General features: G+C 43.5%; 1 protein-coding gene across 1 annotated transcript; it reads left to right on the top strand.

Moving 5' to 3' along the window:
• The first annotated feature begins 1,274 nt into the window (after positions 1-1,274).
• Positions 1,275-23,066, top strand: rif1 (replication timing regulatory factor 1). The gene is made up of 36 exons (XM_062534358.1): positions 1,275-1,427; positions 2,618-2,739; positions 3,186-3,264; positions 3,734-3,830; positions 4,324-4,454; positions 4,802-4,896; positions 5,200-5,389; positions 5,498-5,590; positions 5,714-5,852; positions 6,337-6,488; positions 7,922-8,054; positions 9,859-10,011; positions 10,288-10,398; positions 11,103-11,165; positions 11,879-11,982; positions 12,712-12,798; positions 13,291-13,364; positions 13,482-13,662; positions 13,959-14,066; positions 14,157-14,306; positions 14,444-14,543; positions 14,664-14,943; positions 15,053-15,098; positions 15,293-15,495; positions 15,667-15,760; positions 15,882-16,007; positions 16,609-16,751; positions 16,865-16,954; positions 17,045-17,105; positions 17,229-20,546; positions 20,659-20,781; positions 20,883-20,969; positions 21,327-21,442; positions 21,695-21,848; positions 21,944-22,064; positions 22,497-23,066. Exons 2-36 carry the CDS (start codon positions 2,627-2,629, stop codon positions 22,727-22,729), a joined length of 7,548 nt encoding a protein of 2,515 aa, XP_062390342.1. The 5' UTR covers positions 1,275-1,427; positions 2,618-2,626; the 3' UTR covers positions 22,730-23,066.
• Positions 23,067-23,302: the final 236 nt, after the last annotated feature.

Genomic DNA, 23,302 nt, shown 5'->3' on the forward strand with positions numbered 1-23,302 from the left:
GTAGCTGGTTTTAGCTGGTCTTTGATGGTCTTCTTCCAGCTCTTGCTGGTCTTCGCTGCTTTAGCTGGTTGGGCCCTATGGTTGGGCCACCCGCGTGACCTTTTAAGGAAGCTAATGTTGGTGTGACCAGCCTGTCATGTGGGATACAGGTAGCCTATAAGATGGTCATACTGGTGACCATGGTTATGTCCAGAAGTCAAGCGTGCACGCTGGGTAGTACCTTCTTCCCAGTAGCGTATTAGTTAGCTTGCTCCTCAGTATGCGTCCCTACCTACATTTGGACAGCACTAACTAGTTGGCGTCACCTGACTTGGGGAGGGGGGTGTGTTGACGATTTGCATGACGTGTGGAGCTTGACCTGCGCTGCGCAATGGATTATGGGATACCTGAGGGCAAAAAAGATGCATCGATGCACGCTTGGAAATCACGCCAAACGAAGTAGCCAACTAGTGAGAGCGCTTGACTTTCGGACAGTCTATTCTGACGTAACTTCCGGAAAATGCACACTGCCCAGCGTGCACGCTTGACTTCTAGACACAACCCATGCCTGCCAAGCTTGACATCTTGAATTTCCCATTGGGGATCAATAAAGTATCTATCTATATATCCATATATTATTGGTGTAGGATGGTCATGCAGGCACGGCCAGTTAAACCAGCAATGTAAGACCAGCAACACCAGCTAAAATGACCAGCTTGAGGTGGTGTGATAGTTGAAACCAGCTGACTGATCATCGTAAACTGGGTCAAAGTCATGTTTTAGCAACAGCATTGCTGGTGTACTGTACTGTACCTGGTCAGTGGTCAACCATAATTAGTGTGGTCAACCAGCAAATCACCTTAAGCTGACCAGGCTGGGTTTTTTTTTATTTATTATTATTTATTTATTTTTGTCCAGCAAGCCAGGGAAGTGCCATGTGCTAAGAAATTATTCAAAAATAAAACAACTAGGCCTACTTAGTTGCACTAATTCTTCAATTTGTGGTCTGGTAGCCTAATCTACCAAGGCCTAGTAGCTTAGGCTACTCTCAGCTCCAGGTTCTGTTGAGTGATTAAAGTTTTTTTCTGTCATCGAAAAAGTAGAAGAAAGTATGCTATATAAGCATAAAGTAGCACCAGTTCTTGTGTTTAAGAATTGGTAGGCTATGTTTTATTCATTAGAATTAACGTAGGCTACATAGTGGTTTGAACGAGCGTTTATTATAGCGCCATGGAATTCACTCAAAAGTGGGTGGTGTTACGTCGGGTGAAAGGTGACGCTACTTCGTTTGCGTCGTTTGGCGCCAGCAAGAGTTTTTCGCGGGGTGAGAGACCACAGCGCTTTGATGAGAAGACAGTTCCAGTGAAATTGTGTCGCTTTCTGGGTTTAATATGATAACATCAATGGTGCTTTGTCACTAATAATCATCGTTTCTTGAAAAGGTGGAGGTGAGGATGTTATTGATTGTGAGATGTTTGGAATGATGGCTTGTCCTCAGCGTGGTTGCAGTGGGCAGTGCACTGCATGCCTGGGAACTGCTAACGTTAATGTTATATGTGAATATGCGAATAATCGTAATATCCCGACATATGCTTGTAATTATACCCGACCTTGATTTTGATTGAGCTTTTCCGTTAAGGAAAATATTTTGTATGGGGAGTAGTTTATGAGGAAGAAAATCATTGGCCCTCTTGCGCAAACATCCATGGCATTGTTTACTGAAGTGAATGCTGCAAAGGCTGCGAGGACTGATGATATGATTGTAAATAATTGTTAGTTCTGAGTCCATGTTATAAACACCTCCTCCAAACTCAGAGGAACTTTAATTGCACTGCCAAACTATCTCGAGCTAAATATTGGGTGTTTCTCTGATGCGCACGCTAGCTAACTCTGCTACCTTGCTAGCTGGTCAGGTCTCAACTACTGCAACGTTATCTGACATTAGTTGAGAGTTAGCTTGTGGTTCTGTTAGCCTGCTCACATGAATAGCTGGGCAGGGCTGAACATTTGTCTTCTAGGCCAAAAACGTGTGCCTTTCGAATTACCATTAGAAAGATTTGGACAGCTGCCTTAAATAATCCGTAAACGTAGTATACGTATATTCCCTCAGCTTGACCTATACAGCAACCTGTAACGTTACACAGCATCTCATGGAACACATCCATCTGTTATTGTTTCCCACTTGACTATCATGTTCGTGGTTACGTTGTAGGTTGATGTGGCAGCATTGTTTATCTAGATATTGTATCTAACGTCTAGTTTCACCGTCGTTCGGCGCGCGGTATGTATTTTTGCATGTACATGCCGAATAGTCCTAGTCCTAACGATATGTGTGGCTGTTGGTGCTATCCGCAACACACGAATAAATCCGTCAGAATCAGGAAGTCTGGGCCTTTGTTTTCGAGCCCCAGATCTGCCGAACAGAACCGTGTTCACTTTAAGAATGGTCTTGCTTCAAGGCCACCTAGGGGGGTGTGTGTGTGTGTTAGATAGTCACATTCTTCTCTCTCTCTCTCTCTCTCTCTCTCTCTCTCTCTCTCTCTCTCTCTCTCTCTCTCTCTCAAAAAAAAAGACTCTGGATTAGACTGAAAGGTAGGCCAAAGTTTGTCAACAGTCCTTTTCTCATCATTCCCTGTAGGGTGTAAGGATGATGGCGACCGTGTCCCTCTCTGGTGCCAGCCTCATTCCCCTTCTGGACTGCCTGGAGGATACGGCAGCTGGCCAGTCCGAGCAGACAGATGCCTACCTCACCATTGTTAGGTATGTCCCTATGACCTTGTTTCAGTTCTTTATGGTGGCCTTCCAAACAGCACACATCATTGTTTCTCAACCAAATGCCCTCAGAGATTGTCCAGTATACTATGCAGTTGATGGTGATTTCTTGACAACTTAATGATGTCAAAAGGGAAAAGCAGGCGGTTGGTTGGAGTGCGCACATCCACAGAAATAATCCAGGTGCCGGACAAAAGTATAGATAATGGAATGGATTGGTCCGCACACTGGGTAGGCTCCAAAAATACACTTTATTTACTAAATAAAGTGTATTTTTGGAGCCTACCCAGTGTGCGGACCAATCCATTCCAAAAGGGAAAAACAGAATGTTGGACTCCCGTCCTATTCTTTATAACTTAGACTTGTTGTCTGTGATTTGTGATCTATGATTTGTGCGATTTTTATGATTTGTTTCCCTATGGCTGTTCTTCCAGTCGTCTTAGTGGCGAGGATGGGCAGCAGTACCATGCCGTCATCGTGAAGCACTTTGCTCGCCTCGGTAAAACCATCCAGGTGAGTCCCCCAATGTCTGTCCCACAAGATGCAGGTCTCTTGTGCTAATGGAACTCAACGGGTGTAAACATATGAGTATTAAACGTATAGTAACAGACGTGATATTGTAGTAGCACTGTACAGCAATTTGCCACCTTTAGAGTCCTGGATGTATAAGCAGTTTTTGATGTCCTCCTCAAAGCTATAGGTATATAGTGAAGGACCAATATCACACCTGCCATTCCCACTAGTCATCTGGGTTATGTATTATATAGGTCTGTGTTCTGAGATGCTTGACCAGAAATATAAGAAAAGCCTTCAGAGCATGAGTGCACCATAAACAGTGTTGGCAGGCCTCCACAGATGCAATATATAAGTGTATTCTATACAATAGCCGACCACAAGTCATTCTGCTTTGTCTGGTGTTTTATGCGGCACGTGAAAATGAAAGTGTTGGACGTGACGCTAAAAAGCTACATTTCCACTACAGGCTCACATCAGCAGTGAGAATGCGGAGTTGAGCCAGGCAGCGCTGCAGACCCTGGGCCTCTGTGTGTTCTACCCCCACATCGTGTCTGCAGTCCCAAGTAGGAGGACACGCCCACCTCACAGCACATTCAACGCATGATTTTGACACATTTCTCATGTTGAGGCTTGTTGACCATGCAGAGTATCAGTAGAATATGTGGGATATTTGTATGGCGAGAAACACAGTTGAAACACAGTTGAAATGTAGTCCTGAATATTTATTATATTTAATATGTATGTATTATTTATTTATTCGTTTACTTACGTACTTTGCAGTCTTCTAGCACATACTGTATAGGTCCACTATATCCTTCAGTAATCCTACTCTGCTGTTAGGACATTAATAATTGAAATTTGTTCAGACCTGCCTGTTGTTCCCTGCTCAGTTTTCCCTGTGGTTATTCATTAGATATACTCTGTTAAGTAGGGTACTGTATATTCACAAGCACCGCTTTAGTCTTTTTCAGTATTATTCGTGCCCTTTATCAAATTGATATGTATGTATGTCTTACTGTCTGTCAAAATAGGTTGATGACTTAAATTGTCTTACAGACACTTTTGCAGAGGAGATGCTCACTGCACTTACAGAGCTTGTGGTGAAGTCGTCGGAGAAGAACACATGCACTAGAGCATTATGGGTAATCTCCAAACAGAACTTCCCAGCAGATATTATTGGCGAGAAGGTGAGTTCACTAAATGTTTTCTGAGCTGAAGTTGAAAGAGGAGTAACGTGGTCCAAGTAGTCATGATGGATTTAGGTGGCTTTTGATTAGCCCATTTTTACAATTTCTGGATTTCCAGGTTCATTGAACAGATGTTAATGATGCCTTGGGCCTGTTCCTGTAGGCTGCAGCTTTTAAAAAAAAGCCCTGCATTTTCAAGGAATCTGTTGACCGTAAATAGCCAGCATGTAGCGATAGCTTTGAAATTTCAACGGATATTGGTTTACATGGTGGCGACATCTTGTGAAATGGGCTAATTAGTTTTAAAGCAAGATATGACTGGATCCTGTGTTTGTCTGTGTGTGCAGGTCCCTGATATCTTGACTGCTCTTGAGGCTGTGAGAAACCGAGAGGACATCCAGTCTGTCGTAATGGAACATGAAGCAATAAATGTCATCATTAGGTTTGTTGACCACTCAGCTACTCTACCCTCATGATAGCACCCAGAAGGTCCTTGACTACTCCATTCTTCCTCAAATCAAATTCCTGTCCCCTTCATGTCTGCCCCACATTTCCTCTCATCTACATGCAGTGTCTGCCAGAAACCAACTCGGTCAGATATTGTTGCCTGATGTCTTTACATGTGAATGTTACAAGCATGAACCAATATCTGTACACCCTAGCATACGCCACCTGTACTTGACCATGTTATGGGGTAAAGGCCGGCTTAGACACCATGTGACTGGTGCCTCTCGTTTTTTTGCAGGTTGATAGAGCAGGCTCCTACCCCGATGACCGAAGGTGCCGTTCAGTGGGTCAGACAGGTGATTCCACTGGTGGTCCACTCCGCATCGAAGGTGCGCTTGAGAGCAGCTGCCGCCCTGGAGATGGGCCTGCCCCTTATTCTGGAGAAGCAGGAAGACGTGGCAGCCATGATCGAACCCATGATGGCCACTGTAGGTGTTTTTTTATGCCCCTGTATTCCTTGAGTCCTGTATTGAAATCCACCTTCTTTTTAAGCAGTTGACTGATTCACTGATTTGTCTCTGTACTTGTTTTGCCAGAAACTTATACCTGAACTTCAGAAGCTCTTCAACAACAAGAATGAAACAAATGTGCTTAAACTTTGGACATTATTTGTGAAAATACTTGGGAAGGTAATGTTTAACTTTCATCACTATTATTGGCTTCTGTGTGTGTCGATGACAAAAAGAGACTGAAAGAGATAATGGAAGTGTGGCTGCTCACCTTTCCTCTAACCTTGACTTGACTTTGAACAGATGCTTCATCGAGGAGGCTCTTTCATAAACTCCCTGCTCTACTTGGAGGAGATGGGCTTCCGAAGCTCCTCTCCTAGCGTTAAGAAGATTGCCTTCTTTGCCTGGAAGAGCCTGATTGACAATTTTGCTCTTAATCCTGGTGAGCCTCATGTAATATGTAAATATTTTTAGGGCGGGTTTTTATACATTTATTAAGGCTATTCCGAGGCTAAAAGCAAACTTTAAGTTACGACCAGTTTTGCTAAATTATTAAGCAGATCCTACTAGAAAATGAACAAACGAGTTATGACAAACATATTACGCACACTTGAATTTCATGTTTTCAGAAACCATTATGTACAGTATATTTATACGTCTTACTCTTACTTAACCCTAACAGTCACAGTTTTCCTGACTGAGTACAGTAATCCCCCCAATATAAGCCGCATTGTGTATAAGCCGCAGGACAATGTTTTATGCTAGTTAAAAAGAAACAAAACCATATTAGCACCATATTAACTGCCCCCCTGTATTAAACTCATAGCTGAAGAAAGTTTGCAAAATCAATTTATAAGCCACGGCTAATAGTCGGGAAATTACGGGTATGTCCTTACCGTGTGCTTTGCTTTGACTGTGTCCCCCAGAGATCCTGTGCAGTGCCAAGCGCCTGAAGCTCCTCATGCTGCCACTCAGCTCCATCCAGGTGAAGACGGAGCCTCTGCTCCTCACCAAGATCAACGTCTGGTGGTACCTGGTCACCAAGCTGGGGCCCAACCTGGGTACCAACTTTGAGCAGGTGAGTGCAGTTTGTTCAAAGACAAGTGTATCGTAGAACCCTGCTAACATGGAAACATGTATGAGGAGTAAGGGCTGTGTCCAACGCACACCGCATATCTGGGCATTGTGTAGGTAAATGTCTGCTCAGCTATGTTGTGGGACTTTTAGGGATAAAACCAAGACTAATTGATTCTAGACTTAACACACACACAGTGGTAAAAAGTCTTATCTATAGTGATGAAGGGTGCCATTTTCGGGGGTGGAAATAACGACCGGGGAAATGTTACCAGCAACAGGAGTTCCAACAACCAGGCCAAAGTTCTCTGGGGCTATGCCCCTTCTCATACACATTTACATATGGTTTCTAGACAGAACCACTATACAGACAGATGACCATAACTAGGCACTTCATGGATAAAAACCCATGACCACCATGCTGTAGCTCCAGCAGAGACGGCAGACAACTCAAGGATTCAGCACAATGCCCCATAGGAGTCCCTCAGTCTTTCCTGTTATTGGAGGCTGTGTCACGTGATATTACTTACATGTCAGCACTATTCTCTGCAGAAGCATAGGCAATGCATATTACGCACTTGTTTGCCTCAGAGAATGCCCTTACTATTCTAACAATGGATGTCGCATGATCTTTATTAGAGAGCCACTCATGGAGATAGGATGTTGGATATACAGAAATGCATGTTGCAGAAGCTCATACTGCAAAGCAACACCAATTCTTCCCAAACATAACACATTGTATTTGCATATCACTTGAATTTCCCCTTGGGGATCAATTGTCTGTCTGTCTGTCTGTCTGTCTGTCTGTCTGTCTGTCTGTCTGTCTGTCTGTCTGTCTGTTATGGAAACCATTTATTATTATACAAAATGTAATGTTCAACATATTCAATTTATGTAGAAAATGTCAAATGTCACCCACCCCCACACACACATTAACACGTGCACAAAAACATCCCCTCGTTCACAAAAATTCCTTCCCAGACTCGTCTGTCCTTCTTTGAGGTCTCCTATTGCACAGCTGCTTGAACGTTTTCACACTTTGAACGAAAGTCTCCGCTAAATCATTGTCATGTCTCTGAAGACCAACACACACACACTTCTGCCATTGTCTGAGCGGCCCTGTGTAGGCAATTAATTACTGACCTACATGTAGCAACTTTCTCCCCCCCTCCCCTCTTCCTATGCTACAGGAATTCAGAGACTGTTCAGAGAGTTCTCTAATCTCTATAGACTGCTGTCTGTGCATTCCCTTTATATTATAGCAGTTATATTCATACTGTTGCCGCATATTTCGTTTTATTGCACTTCTCAACTGTAGGGGGACCCCCGAGAGCAAATCTTGTGTAGTGCTGCTTTAATAAATCTATTGACGAAAGTGTACTGTATTAGAGTAGTGGTTTTAATCCCATGCCTCCGTTTGCTCTTGATGTGGCACAGGTTGGCGTTGCCCTGCTCCAGAACACAATCCCTCAAGACGCCGCCCCACTACCGACTCCCTCCTCCGCTGCCACCACTCCCTCTCGAAGCATCGGCCAGAGAATCGGCTTAGTTTTATCCACCCCAAAAACAGGTATGCTGTATGTTGTGAGTAGGGGTGTAACGGTACATAAAAAATCACAGTTCGGTGTGTACCTTGGTTTTGATGTCACGGTTCAGTTATTTTCCGGCATGTTAAGTCTGTAGGTACTGAAAGCCTAAAATGTGCAGATTTTGTGGTTTAAAAAGGTGATATGTTTTTTTTTGTCGTCAATTGACTAAACCAGAGACGGTCTTAAGGATCTTTGACTAAACTGACACATGGGCCGCGGGTTGGGTTGGGGCGGGTAAAGAAATTATCACTTAATTTGAGGGGCGGGTTGGGGCGGGTCATTAAAAACAAAATTAAATTTAAAAATCCATGTATGTTGTGTGCAATTCCCTATAGCCTATATTAAAGGAACCATAGCCTATGTAGGATCTTGGCCAAAACGAGTAGGCTGCAATTACTTTGGAAATACTGTAGCGCGATGTATGTATCGCCTCCCCCTCCCCTCTGATATGAATCGCAGTTGCCAGCTTGCTGCAGGATCCAACAGGAATGTAGGCTGCTAGCTGTCAATGGCAAGTGCTAATGTTGTTTTCCTCAGCATAATGACAGAGAAAGGAATTCTGATAATGCATCGCTAACGTTAACAATGACTAGCCATTATTATTTCCCAAACAATTCCATAGCCTACCTTTTCAATTCAATGAGCCACCTCCTCCATATCCATATGGCTCCACATTTGCACAAACATGCATAACTTTGTTTGACTGTCATGAACAGGCTATTTGAAATGTCCATTTACATTAAGTAGCCTACAAGTAAGTTAGCCAAAACTGATAAATCTTTATCTGTCCAGGAGCAAATTAACAACACGTCTGTCTTCAATTTCTTCTCCGTTTTCAGCCGTCTCAATCTCATATACAAATCCTTGTTTTATATTGGACGTATTTTCGTATAATGTTTAGCCTACTGTAGATTACAAACGCTGCTTTGTAGGTTTTTGCTTTGTATTTCTAAATGTTTCAAATGTGTATAATCTTGTTATTAATGACCTGATTTATCGTTCATATTCATAATCATAGCCTAGGCTATGTTGTTGCCAGTTTACAGGGCAATGTTTCCAAGCACTTACAATGGCCAGTATGTCTATGTAATGGGTGCGGGGCGGGTTGTCAAAATAGATACAGTGGTGCGGTGCGGTGCGGTGCGGGGCGTGCTGGGGCGGGCCAAATCATTTCATAAAAGCGGGACCCGCGGGTTGAAAAAATACCCGACCCGCGCATCACTACCATGCACGTATGTTGTGCTGTTGCTTACCTTTGTAGTTATCGTCTCCGCTGTAAATGTTACAACACTTTGAACTGTGGGTCAAATTTCCTTTGATAAAGTCTGCACTGATGCAGACTCACAGAAAAGGCTCGGTAAGTGTGTACTCAAACCCTCACGCCCTTTGAAATTGGGACAGCCCTAAGCCCTTACGAATTTCGCAGAACGTGCACCAGAGTCTGTGAGTCCAGACTTTGGGATTGGGCCATTCTCCGCCATTTAATGTGTGTGTGGGAACTTGAATTTCAAATATTGTCCACATGCAAAAAAAAAAGCATGCTGTTGATTACTGTTAAAGACTGTGTTCAGTACATTTGGTACACATCTGTTCCTGTACTTAAACGGTTTGGTACAAATATGTGTAGTCTTACACACGTGTGTTTTTTAAATGTTGATCCAACACAATGGGCATCACAATGATCCAAAGTGATGGGCATCTATGTTGAATGCTAATTAGCTACTCATTAATCCAGTCTCATGTATCTCAGTCTCATTACCCTCCTGTCTCCCCTCTCCCCTCCAGGGACGCCCCTGAGCAGCAGTCCATCCCCCAGCTCTCAGTCCTCGGCCACCTTCTCCTGTGTCCAGCTGCTTGGCCTGGAGATCCTTCTGCACTACCTACTCGGGCCGCAGGTCCCCAGCATCGTCTCCAAAACCAAGCTCCAGCTCTGTCTAGGTGAGACTGACACATCCTTGTCAGTAGGGTGACTACCCAGCTGCTTCTCATTCGTGATGGGGAAACCTCTCTTGATCCTGTTAAAAAAAAAAAAAAAAAAAAAAAAAGCCCTCACTGTTGTTTCGAAACAGTAACCACATGCGTCACATGAACATCCAGGAGGTCTCTGATCGAGGTGTGCTTTCATTTATGTGCGTCATGAAATAGTTTTTGCCTTATCCTAATCACGTAGGTCCTTTTTGCTTTGTTTTTTTTTTGTATTATTAATTTCTTCAGAACCACTGGCGCATCCTCTTTTGACGAGCACCTCATTCTTCACCAAGCACTCCTCGGTGTTCCTGTCCTATGTCAGGAACGGGTTCATTGCTGTTGGCAAAGATTCCCCAGGTACTCTTACAGTTCTTGTTTGTCTTATCGCTCGGCATGGACAATTTGTGCTGTGTGTGTGTGTGTGTGTGTGTGTGTGTGTGTGTCAAAAGAATTGGAACTCTGTGTGTGGCCAAATGAAACCAAAAAGCATTGTGTGTGTGTATATATATATATATATTTTTATTCACAATACATTCTCTTGAGTTCTGATCTGAGCACACACAATGAATTTGTGTGTGCCATATCTTTGTATGTGGCTGTCTGTCTTGATGTCAAGCGATTTAATCAGGCCTGGAAGTGGAAATGAAATGAAATCTACCCGAGCACTGACTGGATACTATTAGACACATCAGAGCTCACCAACAACAACAGGCTCTTTGTGTTACTGCCAGTGAAGGCTTATTCAGCCAAGAAGCCCATGGGCAGGGTATTTGCCTCTGGAACATATCATCTGGTACTGTTCTAGTTCAGTAATTCCCACTGGAGTACAGTATGTAGTTGGATTTGGTGTGTGTATGTGTGAGACAGATGTAATTGTTCTTACCTTTTGTATGATGGATGGCCCTACTTGTCTATTTTGTAGTATTATTCTTTCCTCTACATTTCGTCCATTTGTCTCTCCTTTTTCCTTAATCATATTTCTGGATTACTGGAATCCTCCCTGCTCCTTGGAACTCCTGTGTGCTCATTTGGCATTTCCTCTTTCCACATCTTTTTTACAGGAATGCTTCTCCACATCATTTGGAAGAGTCTGGTCGGTCACGTTGTCAAAACTATTGATTCAGGCAAGAGTCCCATCTGTATTTGATCTTCATCGAAGTGCTTTCTGATTAAACTTCACGGGAGAAACCCAGCGAGTTTTGACATACAGTACATCTGCAGTACACCCCAAGTACTGTCGGTATGAAATAAAATGAAAACAATCTGTTTTACTTAGCTCGAGTTGCTACACCCAGTGGCTAATGTAGCCAGACAACTTACAGCGCTACACTCTGGGGGCATGTCCGTGAGCCCCCGGGTGCCTCTCAACATCACTCCTCGATCCTCGAGGGGCGCTCCCACTGATCTATAACGAAGACTGGATAGACTGTCCCATTGTTGCCGCTCGATCATTTTTTTATCTAGATCAGTGAGGACGAGGATCGAGGAAGGAAGGGAGAGTGTATAAAACACCACCTGAGAGGCACCCCCCCATGTACATGCCCCCAGACTGTAGACTGTAGCGGCCTGGCTGCGTTACCTGGTGGTTCTAGCAACTCAAGCTAGGTAAAAAACGATTGTTTTTATTTTACTTCATACTGACTGTGCTCGCTGACCTTGAGAAACGGAGTGAAAACACGCCGGATTTCTCCTTTTAAAGGAGATTTTTTTTTTTTCATATTCATAATATAGTTACATCATTCAAAGCTATACTGTATTCGCCCACTAAGAATGATTGGTCATCTTGTCAGATTGTAGAGGTGCTGCTGTGTAAAAGCTGTGTTGATGTTGGTTACAGTTGGTAATAAAAAGGATCGACAGGGATCTGAGGCTCTGACCTTGCTGATGCAGTCTCTACGTGCCATCCTGCTCTCGGATGCCCTGCCTGCACAACAAGCCCTGGTGAGTCCTTTAGCATGCTGGTAAATCAAAGGGAAACGAGTGCTCTATCAGGGGTAGAACTCTCTAGAACATGGCCTCCAGTTTAGAATTTTTTGGCCATTCTTCTAGAAGCGCATTTGTGAGGTCCTACCCTGATGTTGAGCGAGGAGACTGGCTCTCAGAACACCTTTGGGATGAATTAGAGTGGAAACTATCGGGTTGAGGTCAGCACTCTGTGCAGGCCAGTGAAGTTCATCCACACCAAACTCTGAGATCCATGTCTTTATGGACCTTCCTTTGAGCACTGGTGCACAGTCATGTAGGAACAGGAAGTGGCTATCCAAACTGTTCCACAAAGTTGGGAGCATGGAATTTTCTGAAAATCTATTGGTTAATAATGTAGCATTCAGAGTTCCCTTTACTGGAACTAAGAGGCCAAGCCCAGCTCGGGAATAGCCCCTTCCAGTGCACAAAGCTGTAGACATTTGAAATGCTGGAAAACCAATATCTTCACACCCAGAGACATTTTGATAATGAAAAAAATGGCAGACTTATAATTAATCCAAATCAGGGGCATATACTAAAGCAATGACTAGCATGCTTTTATGATTGGTTACTCTTGGTGGTGGTCAATTTAGATACCAGCCAGAAATCTTTTTTTGTCACCCTTTGAAGTATTTTCAAGTAGCTTTTCTTGTTTGTTACTCCAGTAAAAGTAATACAACACTGTCCGATCTTGTGTCTCCACAGGATCTTTTGGATACCACTGTGAAAGGCATCCCAAAGAAAGTACTTGGCTCTGCGGCATACCAAGTGGCTGATATGGATATTTTGAACGTAAGTGTTGTTTGGCTGTTATCTCTTCATTATTCATGACATCCTAAATGGATGCAAGTTCCACGTGGCATATTTTGTCCTTTCTCTTTGTTTCTAAACAAGTGCTGATATGCTAAACAGACCGTAAATGTCAGTGTTTGGAAAATAAGGTTGTATCTGTCAAACATCTAGTCACAGTATGAGCTTAATGAAGATGTAACGTTCCCATCACCGCAATCCTGTGAGCTCCTCTCTCCTTCTGAAACCTTAGCATTCAGAGCTCTCAATCAAGTAAACATTGTTTAATGGCTTCCAGAGAGTTGTAATCGTGAAGGCCCTCGAGCCTTTATCAAGATGACCTTCAAATTGATGTCAAGGGTGTTGGATCATGTTTTATGATGTGGAAAGCTGATTATGGAAATCGCAGTGTGTGTGTGTGTCCGCGTGTGTGTGCTGGAGTTGGCCATGTGTTTCTTTGGTGTTTCATGGATTTGTGTATTTTCTCTGCTCCAGGGTACCCCAGCTCTCTTCCTGATCGGTCTCTTCTACGATGGCAAACATCTGTCAACATTTGTGGAGGACGAGAAGTATGTTTGTTATTGTGACACCACACCATATGGTCCTTTTAGTTTCATAGTTAAAAGTAAGACACAAACAAAATGAGCACGATAGATAAGACTCCTAAATGCTTCCCCTTGGTTCAGGTTCTTCATGAGCTTGGAGACCCTGCTGTCTTGTGGCTTGTCTGGCCCCACGTCTCCGCTGGCGTTTGCGGATTCTGTGCTGGAGGCCATGAGCCGTGACTCAGGCTCCCTGGAGAACAAAGAATATCTCTGGAGGATGTGGAGTGTGGTGGTGAACCCATTGACCGACACAATCACACAGGTACACCAGTAACCCACTGACACAATCACACAGGCACTGTAACCCACTGACATTAAACCATTGACAGACACATCCCTGATAGACACATCATACAGGTACACCGCAAAAAAAAAATAATGATGCTGTGGGCTTTATTTTAAAGATGTTATTCCGCATTAAGATGGTTGCATGAGGTTGTTACTTGTCGTCTTCAGGGAGTTGAAAAGTATATCTTGTGAAGATCATAAAGTATCATATGACATGCAAACTCAACTGTAAAATAGTGAGATTTAAACGTGTGTTCCTCTTTTTTTCAGTCCAATGAAGTCAACCAAGGGGATGCTCTGGAGCACAACTTCAATGCCGTTCTCAGCGCCTTGATGTTCCCTATATCCCACCTGCTACCTGGCAAAGCTCTCCCACAGGTAAGTGCTATTTTGAGTTGTCAGTCTGACAACATATTCCCATTGCGCTTGACAGATTCAGATTAGAAACAATCCCGTTTTCTTGGTCAGATGACTCAGAAGACCCTACTGGGCACGTGGTCCCGGCTGTACATGGTCTTTGCCCGGTGCTCAGCCCTGGTGGCCACTGCTGAGGAGAATGTGTGCTGTGAGGAGCTGTGTGCCAAGATGTCATCTTCTCTGAGTGGACTGGATTTATCGGTGAGTTGAACTGCCACACCTTACCTTGGTTTGCATGTCTTGGCTGGCCACTCACAGATGTATTCTCGGTTGTGAATTGTGTGGTGACTTTGTTATCGCTTGTATTTTAGTTTTTCACCACGCCTTCTTTTCTTTAGGATCCTCCAGTATTGGATGCTGTTGTAAGCATCCTTCACACCATGATTGAGGGTGTGGACTTCTCTCCGTACACTCCCCAGTTCCAGCAAAAGATGAAATGTAAGCGCCTCTCTTCCATTACCCTCCATAATCCATAATGTAAGCGCCACTCATCATTTTAACATTCTCCTGCTTTTTTGTGTCACATGACTTATGTCCTTTTGCTTGTTCTCTATCTAGCTCCTCGTACTCCACTAGGGTGGGTAAGGAAAAAGAACAAAGCGCTGGGCAATCTCTCCACTTTCCATACGTTACTAGTGAATTGCCTGGAAGCATTCCTTGCCTTGGACCCAACCAAGGTGGCTGCTGATGGCTCTGGAGTCACGCTGGGTGGTGTTGGCACCACGCTGATCAACATCGTGTCCAAAATCTTCTCCAACCTGGCCCTACCCACAGTTATTCAGGAGGCACTCACCGTGCTTGTCCAGCCTTTGGCCCTCATCTTTGGTCTGACTGGAAGGTGTGAAGTTTGATTTAAGAAATATTTAATTTTGTTGTTTAATGTGTTCACAAATTAGTATGAGTATGTGTTTCTAAAATGGTCTGGCTTTTTCTTTTTCTTTTTTTAGCACTGATAATGTCAAGTCCAAAGCATACTCGGTTCTCGGCCAGAAAGTAAGTCGATCGGTTGTACATGATCTCCTTTTGTGACTTTAAGAAAATGTGTGGGGCCAAAGTTTCCCGTGGTTTTGTGTGTTCTTTTTTTTTTTCTTTCTTTCAAGTACTCCAATGGCTTCAGTGTTTTCCCCCCTACAGAGCCCTCCCCCCAAAAACAATTTTCTTCCTTTCTTCTGTTTTTCTCCCTGTAGTTGGAGTGCCTCCTAGGGGATATGTTGAGATGTCTGCAGTCCCGCTCTGCCTTGCAGTACGACGATGATCTGTTGTCTTTGCTGACCCCCCTTCTCTGTGAGACGTTTCTGCATAAGAGCAAGCAGATCCGCACCCTTGTCAGCCAGTTCTGGAATGCCACATTTGCAAATGCCCTTGTTCTAAACTACCCAGATAAAATTAGGTATGTATGCTGTTCAGTTATTAAACTTGGTGATTTTGCGTTTTGCAAATAAGTTTTTGCTTGTTTTTCCCCCCATGGTGTGACATCCCGTTTTATTTGGCAGTATAGAAATTAAAATCAAGCAATCAGTCATGTGTCTTGCATTTAATGGTGGCTTTGCACCTTTTACAGGCCAGTTCTAAGCCAAGTAAAACAGAAGACCCCGATCATCTTACCCGGGTTTCAAGCTGTGGAAGTACCAGAGGACAATAGTGGACAGTATAGCGTAAGCGTTTTTATTCTGAAATGGTTGGTTGTTACAGTACAGTTACGTCTTCAGTCTTGAAGAAGCGTGGTCTCAAGTAGTACTTTTTTTTTTCTTTTTCTTTTTTTTCCCTTTTATACAGAGTGAGTCCTCTCAAATGGAAACCAAGATCAGTGGTGTGGCCGTGACATCTGCAAAGAAGAGGGAATCTTTGCTAAATAGACCTGCAGAACCGAAGGCACCAGAGATGCCTGCTAAGCCTGTATCTGTGAGTGTATTTAGTAGCACTGATTTATTTTCCCACGTTTTTAGTGAATGATCTAATGATTGCTGACATTTTCTGCAAGTGTTTCCCAGAAAACAAATGAAGTGTAGTAGACATATGAGCACGGTGAGGGCGGTGTGTTGAGGTGGCACAATGCTGCTAGATGTTGGACTATGAAATGTAATCTTTTTTAAAAAAAAATTTTTATACCTAGTTTCTCACAATGGGAATATTTAGAAAGCAACATTTAATTGCACTCATTTTACCTCGGCCTAGTTCCAATGATGGTTAGAAGTCATCATAGGTCTGTCCTCCTTGATACAGCAGTAAAACAAAAAGTCATAGCCTTAATGCCATAACATATATCTTGTTATAGAAGTGTTGTGGCCTTTAAGAACAACATGAGTGGGTGAGTTTGAATGGAACAGCGAGAGTGAGATAGGAAGTAAACACAGATGAATGGCTAGAAGCTGCAAAAAATAAGATGAGGACCTAAGCAGCGTTTGTAAAGCAGACTTATGTGCATAGTTTGAACTGTTAATCATTAAATAAGGAGAAACTGAAGCTGTATCTTGCGTTTATCCTTGTGTATGTATTTCTGCAGGTCAAGCTTGATTTTGGATCATCAAAACTGCCTCGTCGGGACGTGTTGGATGAGGAGGCCTCGGTAGACTTCGTGTTCATCCCTCCAGAGACGAAGGAGAGGGTGCTAACTGAACACCAGAAGGAGATGAAAAGGACGAAAAGGTGAAGAGGAAAATGATTTGCCGAGACATGCGAATTGCTATGCACCGATAACTTCAGTTTCTGTTTCACCCAAGACATTGTTCATGAATTGAACCGATTAATCTGTTTTTCAGGGTTGATATCCCTGCTATGTATAACAACCTGGACGCCTCCTTGGACACAACCACCTTTACCCAGTACACTCAGAGCCAAGAGGAATCCATGTATGTCTTTGTCTCCTTTGGTTATGTTTTGGTTATTGTTTAGTCTCGTTTGATAAGGCAGAAGTTTTAAATATTTACTTTTCATGACAGGGACAAATTGCCTACAGATGACCAAACTGCATCCATTGAAAAGGAAAAGCCTTTGCCTGAGGTATGAACACATTATTGACCAGTTATTCCGGACTTTTTGTTTTGTTTGTTTTTTTGTGTGTGTTGCAAACTGAATATTGCCCAATAATTTATAATAATAATAATTTCTTTTAACTCTCCACAGACCGCCAATCAGAATACAGACACTGCGGTTGTGGATGTAGACAAGACAAAGGATCAAAGTGGAAGCAACATGGCTGAGCCAGTTCAGGACCCCGCGACAAAAATGGACGTCTCTCTTGCAGGGGACGAGGCGCCATCAACATCTGCTGATATCTCCATGGAGGATATTGGTGGGCAAGAGCCAGAAGTTTTCAAAGAGGACATGGACCAGGACAAGACTCCAACTAAACAAGACACCAGTTCCAATAAAGAGGACAGTCCTAATGTTTCTGGATCATCTGATATGATCTCTGGTACGCCCCAGAAGCCAAATAGCCGTCGACAGTCTTTTATTACCTTAGAAAAGTATGTTGAGGGCAGGCCTTCTAGTCCCATCAGTGTGGCTAAATTTACTGGTCCCCTTGTGAAGAACACAGAGAGCCAGGAAATGCCAAAGTCCCAGGGGTCCATTGCACATAGTCCACACACCCCACAGGCAGAGACCAGTCAAGAAGTCTTCATGGAGACCGAAGGGTCTCAGAAACATTTGGAAGGAACTTCTGAAGAGGGTTTGAAAGACATCACCAAAGAACTGAAGCCCTCCACTGAACGCCCCAGTGAAAGCACAGAGGATGAGGATATCATTCCAGATACCCAGACAAAGATTCTGAAGGAGGACTTGGCAGCCAATGGTAGGTCCTCTCCAAAAATGTATGTAGCTAAGACCACACTAGCTGAGGAATCAGATTTTCTTACAGACTCTCAGTCTGAGTCGTCCTCCCCAGCAAATCCAAGGCGCTCTGGGCGGCAGAGAACCAAACCTGTGCGCCCTGGAGAAGAGTCAGATGAGCAAGATGGTAAGAATAAAACAAGGGAGAAAAGGGTAGCTGCTAATGATAAGAACCTTTCTGTTTCCAAGGAACACACTTCTTCCTCTTCTCTAGAAACAGATAGCCAACAAAAGGGAAGAAGAAGTAGTAGTAGGTTAGCTGAAGTAGAAAATGTTGAAACTGTAAAAGTGAGAAAAAGTCTTAGAGGGGATAATAACGGTCTGAATGATTCACAATCTGTTGCAGGAGAGCGCCAGTCACAGGGAAAGCAGAGAAGAAGTCAGGCAGAGCTGTTAGTTTCTTCCCAGAACTCGCCTCATTCAAATAGCCAAACACTGGATAAACCTGGGAGGAGAACTAGGTCAGTCCAGGACACAGACTCTCAGCAGTTGAGTGGTGAGGCTGAAGTAGATGGTCAGTCACAGGGCAGACCAGTTAGAAAGACAAGAAGATCTGAAACTGCTAAGCTGCAAAATGAAAGTCCGAGCCAAAGTCAGACTGATTTTGAGCAGCTTGCAAGTCAGACTGAGGTAATAAACAGAGGTAAACCTGGTCGAAGGCGAAAGCTGGTCAGTGAGGAAGATGAATCCAAGAATAGTTCAGAGAATGCCCAAGTAGAGAACTTCGAAGAGAGTCAGGAATCCTCCCAAGGAAAAGGTAGGTTCAAAACACGGAGATCCTCCCAACTTCTAACTGCCAGTGCCGAGAACTCTGACTCTACTGCTTCAGAGACTGAAGGTCAGAAACCTAGAAAGAGGGGCAGAAGACTGTATTCTATGAATGCAGAGCTACTTCACAGTCCACTAAATAATGCACAAAGAAGTGAAAATGTACCAGAGTCCCAAGAACTTGCTGGTGTTCAAAGCACACCAGAACCCCATGTACCAGAGCCCCAAAAACTTGCTGATGTTCAAAGCACACCAGAACCCCATGTACCGGAGCCCCAAGAACTTGCTGGTGTTCAAAGCACACCAGAGCCCCATGTACCGGAGCCCCAAAAACTTGCTGATGTTCAAAGCACACCAGAACCCCATGTACCGGAGCCCCAAGAACTTGCGGATGTTCAAAGCACAGAAATGCTTGACTCTGCAGCACCCCAGCAAAGCCCTTTAAAGAATAGCAGTTTTGTCAGTGATGACCAAATGGTACATGGCAAGGTAGAAACTATGAATGAAGAGAAGACTGACACAAATGAAGAAGTAATGGGCACACACAAGGACGAGGGTGAAGGGATGAAGGATGAGGATGACGATTCTCTTCTAACTGAAAACAAAGTTGTAATAGCGGCAACGACCGAAGATGTACAAAACAGCGAAGATGTAACAACAGGTTCAGATATTAAATCGGAAGAAGTGTTGCAGGATTTGCCTGCCAGTCAAACCTCACATAACAAGCTTGAGGGTAGTGATGAGGCAGTGGTGGAGAAGATGAACCCTGGTATTGAGAACACCGATGCGTCTGAAGATATGGTGGTAGAAGGTCCAGATTCACAAGGTGATTCAACAGAAGTTGTCTCCTCACAAAGTCAATCTGATGGAACAGCCAAAATTAGTTGTCCAGTGCATAATAGAAAGGGCCGTAGACGCCCACGCCTTAAGGACTGCAATTGCCATCTTGGGGTGAAGTCTGGTGCGGTTAATCAAAGTGAGCCACAAGCGTCTCAGGAAAAAGAGACTCATTCAGTTGACGGCAACCAGCTGCCCTCTTACTCTGAAAAAATGACCTCAGTGGAAGCGAAGGCAGTTGGGAAGGAAAATGGACTTCCAGAAGTACCAGTACCAAACTCTGATTTGCCAGTACCAGAGACTGAACCTACATCTCTGCCAGTTAAAAGCCCAGCCACAATTTCTAAGGCAGCTGTTGAAGTGGCTGTTTTGCCTCCAGAATCCATTGAGAAGGATGAGGGTGAGAATGCTGTCACGGAAGAGTCGCCAGATGAACTGAGGAAAAATGAGACAACTCCTGAAGTACTGGAAGAATCTGAGTCTGTCAGTGTCGGAGAAAAACTGGTTGAAGAGGCGGTTGCTGTTGGACCAGTGGAAGTAGAAAGGCTCAGCAAGCAAGAAGAGCGCTTGAAAGAGTCTCCCGTCGGCACCACAGAAGAGACTATGGCAGTAGATGTCTTAACTAATGATGATGGAGTAGCTCCTCTTGTAGAGGATCCAAAAGGAATAGGGGCAGAGGGCAAAGAAGAAGTAACTGAAATGGATAACAGAGACTCTGTGTTTGATCAACCTGAGAATGCTGAACCAACAGTAGAGACCACAGAACTCGCAGAACCAATAGAACCTCTGACAGCTGCTGAAGAGAAGGAAACTGCTTTGTGCTTAGACTCGCCACCCAAGCAGAAGTGTTTGGATGCACTCAGTGGCGAGCTAGAGGTGGGCCAGAGCCCCAGCAGCGGGAAGACCCGTGGGGTGTGGTCGCCGTCTGCGTCCCCTTCCACCAGCATCCTGAAGAAAGGCCAGAAGAGACCATCTGAGGAGGATTCTCCCTCACCGCTCCTAAAGGTAATATCAGCTATGGTGGTCTACATCATGGCTGTAAGATGTCAAGATGTCCATACCATTGTTGTGTCCTGTGCCCCTGGACTAAATGGTTTCTCGTACATATTTGTTACAGTCCCGCCGAGTGTCCTTTGCTGACCCTATCTACCAGCAAGAGTTGGCAGATGACATTGACCGCCGCAGCCCTGTGATTCGGACCAGTTCACCAAGGTCCAAGAGTTTTGGTGGTCAGCCAAAGGTAGTTTTTGGATTGTAATGTGAAATAAATATTTCAAATTTAAAAAGCATTTTTGTCTGACTTTACTAAGCTGTTTTTTTTCCCCTTCCATCAAATTGTAGTTCATAACAACACCAACAAAAGGTTTATTGAACTTCAGCCCACGAAATCTACGAAGCCCAGGGTACAAGAGCTCTAAGAAGTGCCTGGTAAGTTTACTTGGGTCTGTTTTTGAGTGATGCTCTAGTTTCAAATGATCACTGGACAAAGTCAGCAGTTCACTGGTGGTGAGATATGCATCTTTCCTAATGACGCAAGCACTGATATGAATGTCCAGCGCACCTAAATTAGTGTCCTGTCATTTGTGGAAGTAACCCAGTGTCTCTCAGCATTTGACCACTTAAGTGTATGACCTGACCACTCTACTGCAAAAGTGCACGACTTTGCCCCTGTACCATGCAACTATGTGTATTAAAGTTGAGCCAAAAGAGTAACTGATTGAAAAAGCGTTGTGCAGAACCATAAAAATTATTTTGGCTAACCCTTTGGTTATCCTCTGTTTAAAGATCTCGGAGATGGCGCTGGAGCCTAGGCCTATTCCTAAGGACTGTGTATACCCTGCCCTTGTTGCCTGCTCAACTCCCGTGGAGGCTGTGTTACCACAGATCTCTTCAAACATGTGGTAAGGCTTACAGCTTACTTCAATTGTATTGCATGTTTTTTCTTCAGAGACCACCAAAATTGCTTGACACTTATCATAATTAAACCCAACATAATCATTTTCTCATTTCTTACTATTATTACCACAGAGCTTTATTTGTTTTGTTTTTTTTATTTTCACATCTTTTAATAGCAAAAAAATGGAAGCGAGTTGGCATAGTAAGTGTCGGAATGAACTTTTGTATTCTTCTTTGATTTCTCTCCGTGTTCTAAGGCCCCGTGGCTTTGGGCAGCTTGTACGAGCCAGGAACATCAAAACAGTCGGTGACCTCAGTGCCCTCACACCAACTGAAATTAAAGCTCTTCCTATTCGTTCCCCAAAGTTGTCTAATGTGAAGAAAGCGCTTAAATTATACCACGAACAACAGGTATTGACTCTGACATTCATAGTCATTAGTGTAATGTCATTGAAAGCATCACAATTTCAGTGGGATAACACTAATGCGTTTATTTTTAACTCTAGCGAAAGGTTCGTTGTGACGATCTTAAAGGCTTTGATGAGATGGAGAAAATGACATCTGAGCCTGAGGAGCTTGAATTGGCCGAAAACCAAGACGAGGAAAAGGCACCAGCGGAACCACAAGGCATGTATTAATTTTTATGCGTTTCAAAATGTGAATATGTTGCACAACTTAAAATGAACATGATATTAGAGGTATGATGTATGATTTGTGAAGAATTGTGAAGGGTTGTGTGGGGATATATGGGAGATACTGTGTTATGTGTTGGATGTTTATATGTGTAGGAATAGGAATATGTTTAAATGTGGGGATATATGGGAGATACTGTGTTACGTGTTGGATGTTTACATGTGCTGCGAATGCCCTTAAAAGCCCAAGACAAATTTCTCTGCACAGAGACAATAAAGATCAATCAATCAATCAAAGAGTGCATAGTCACTGAAGAATACAATTACTTATGTGCAGTTGTATGCCAGCATTTGGATGTTTACACACTTTTGAAAATGCACAGTTGTGTTGATTTAAAAAATTTTTTTCTTTTTCATGCCTTTGCAGACGTGACATTGGAGGAGCCCAATGCAGCTGAACCGCAGGCCTCTGGGCAGCAGGACCAGCAGGCCGAGAGCCTGAGTCTTCTGTCTGATGTCCAGGCCGTCGGGGAGCGCTTCAGCACAGAGGAGCTGGCCCACTACTCTCCAGGCCAGTTGGCTGTGATGTACGAACACCTGAGTGGAATGATGAAGTCTGTTGTGGATCGCCTGGTGGTCATCTCGAACAGTATGCCTTGAACTGAAGTCGGCACAATGCCTCTTTTTTAAAGAGGACTTTTGGGATGGTGATGAGCTGCGAGTTCCGCCAACCCGTCTCCCACGGCCAGCTTGGATTGTATAGTTGTATTAGCCGTCTCCTCAACAACCAGATTAGTGACTAAACTACAGAATACATGGACCTCAATGATGCCTTTTAGTCATCTTTTTAAGTGATACCTTTTAGTCATCTTTTTAAGTGATTCCTTTTAGTAGAAAGTTTTTTCTTTCTTTCCTTTAAACTTGTATATGGATATGGAGATATGGATAGCACATTTTTTTATGTCAACCATTGCTGAAAATAAAGTGTTGAAATGACGCTTAATATCTCATGTGTTCACTTATTACCCCCTTCTATGTCATAATTGTATGATCTACGACGTAATATGTGATCAAAAGAACTAACAGTACCTAGTAGTGTAAATCTAAGAAGATTTTTGTTTTGCTGTTTTACTCGTAATTATTTGGACTTTGATTCACTTCTTCAGCATGTTGATATTTGTAAAAAAAAAAAATTTCCCCCATCACAAACCGTAACACCGCAACATTATCACT

Source organism: Sardina pilchardus, chromosome 4, assembly GCF_963854185.1.
Source record: "Sardina pilchardus chromosome 4, fSarPil1.1, whole genome shotgun sequence".
Taxonomy (NCBI): Eukaryota; Metazoa; Chordata; class Actinopteri; order Clupeiformes; family Clupeidae; genus Sardina; species Sardina pilchardus.

Coding starts and splice junctions, on each gene's coding strand:
- rif1 (XM_062534358.1), top strand. CDS start 2,627: ATGATGGCGACCGTGTCCCTCTCTGGTGCCAGCCTCATTCCCCTTCTG. Junction 14,307..14,443: donor TGAGTGGACTGGATTTATCG/GTGAGTTGAACT, acceptor TCTTTTCTTTAG/GATCCTCCAGTATTGGATGC. Junction 15,099..15,292: donor ACTCGGTTCTCGGCCAGAAA/GTAAGTCGATCG, acceptor TTCTCCCTGTAG/TTGGAGTGCCTCCTAGGGGA.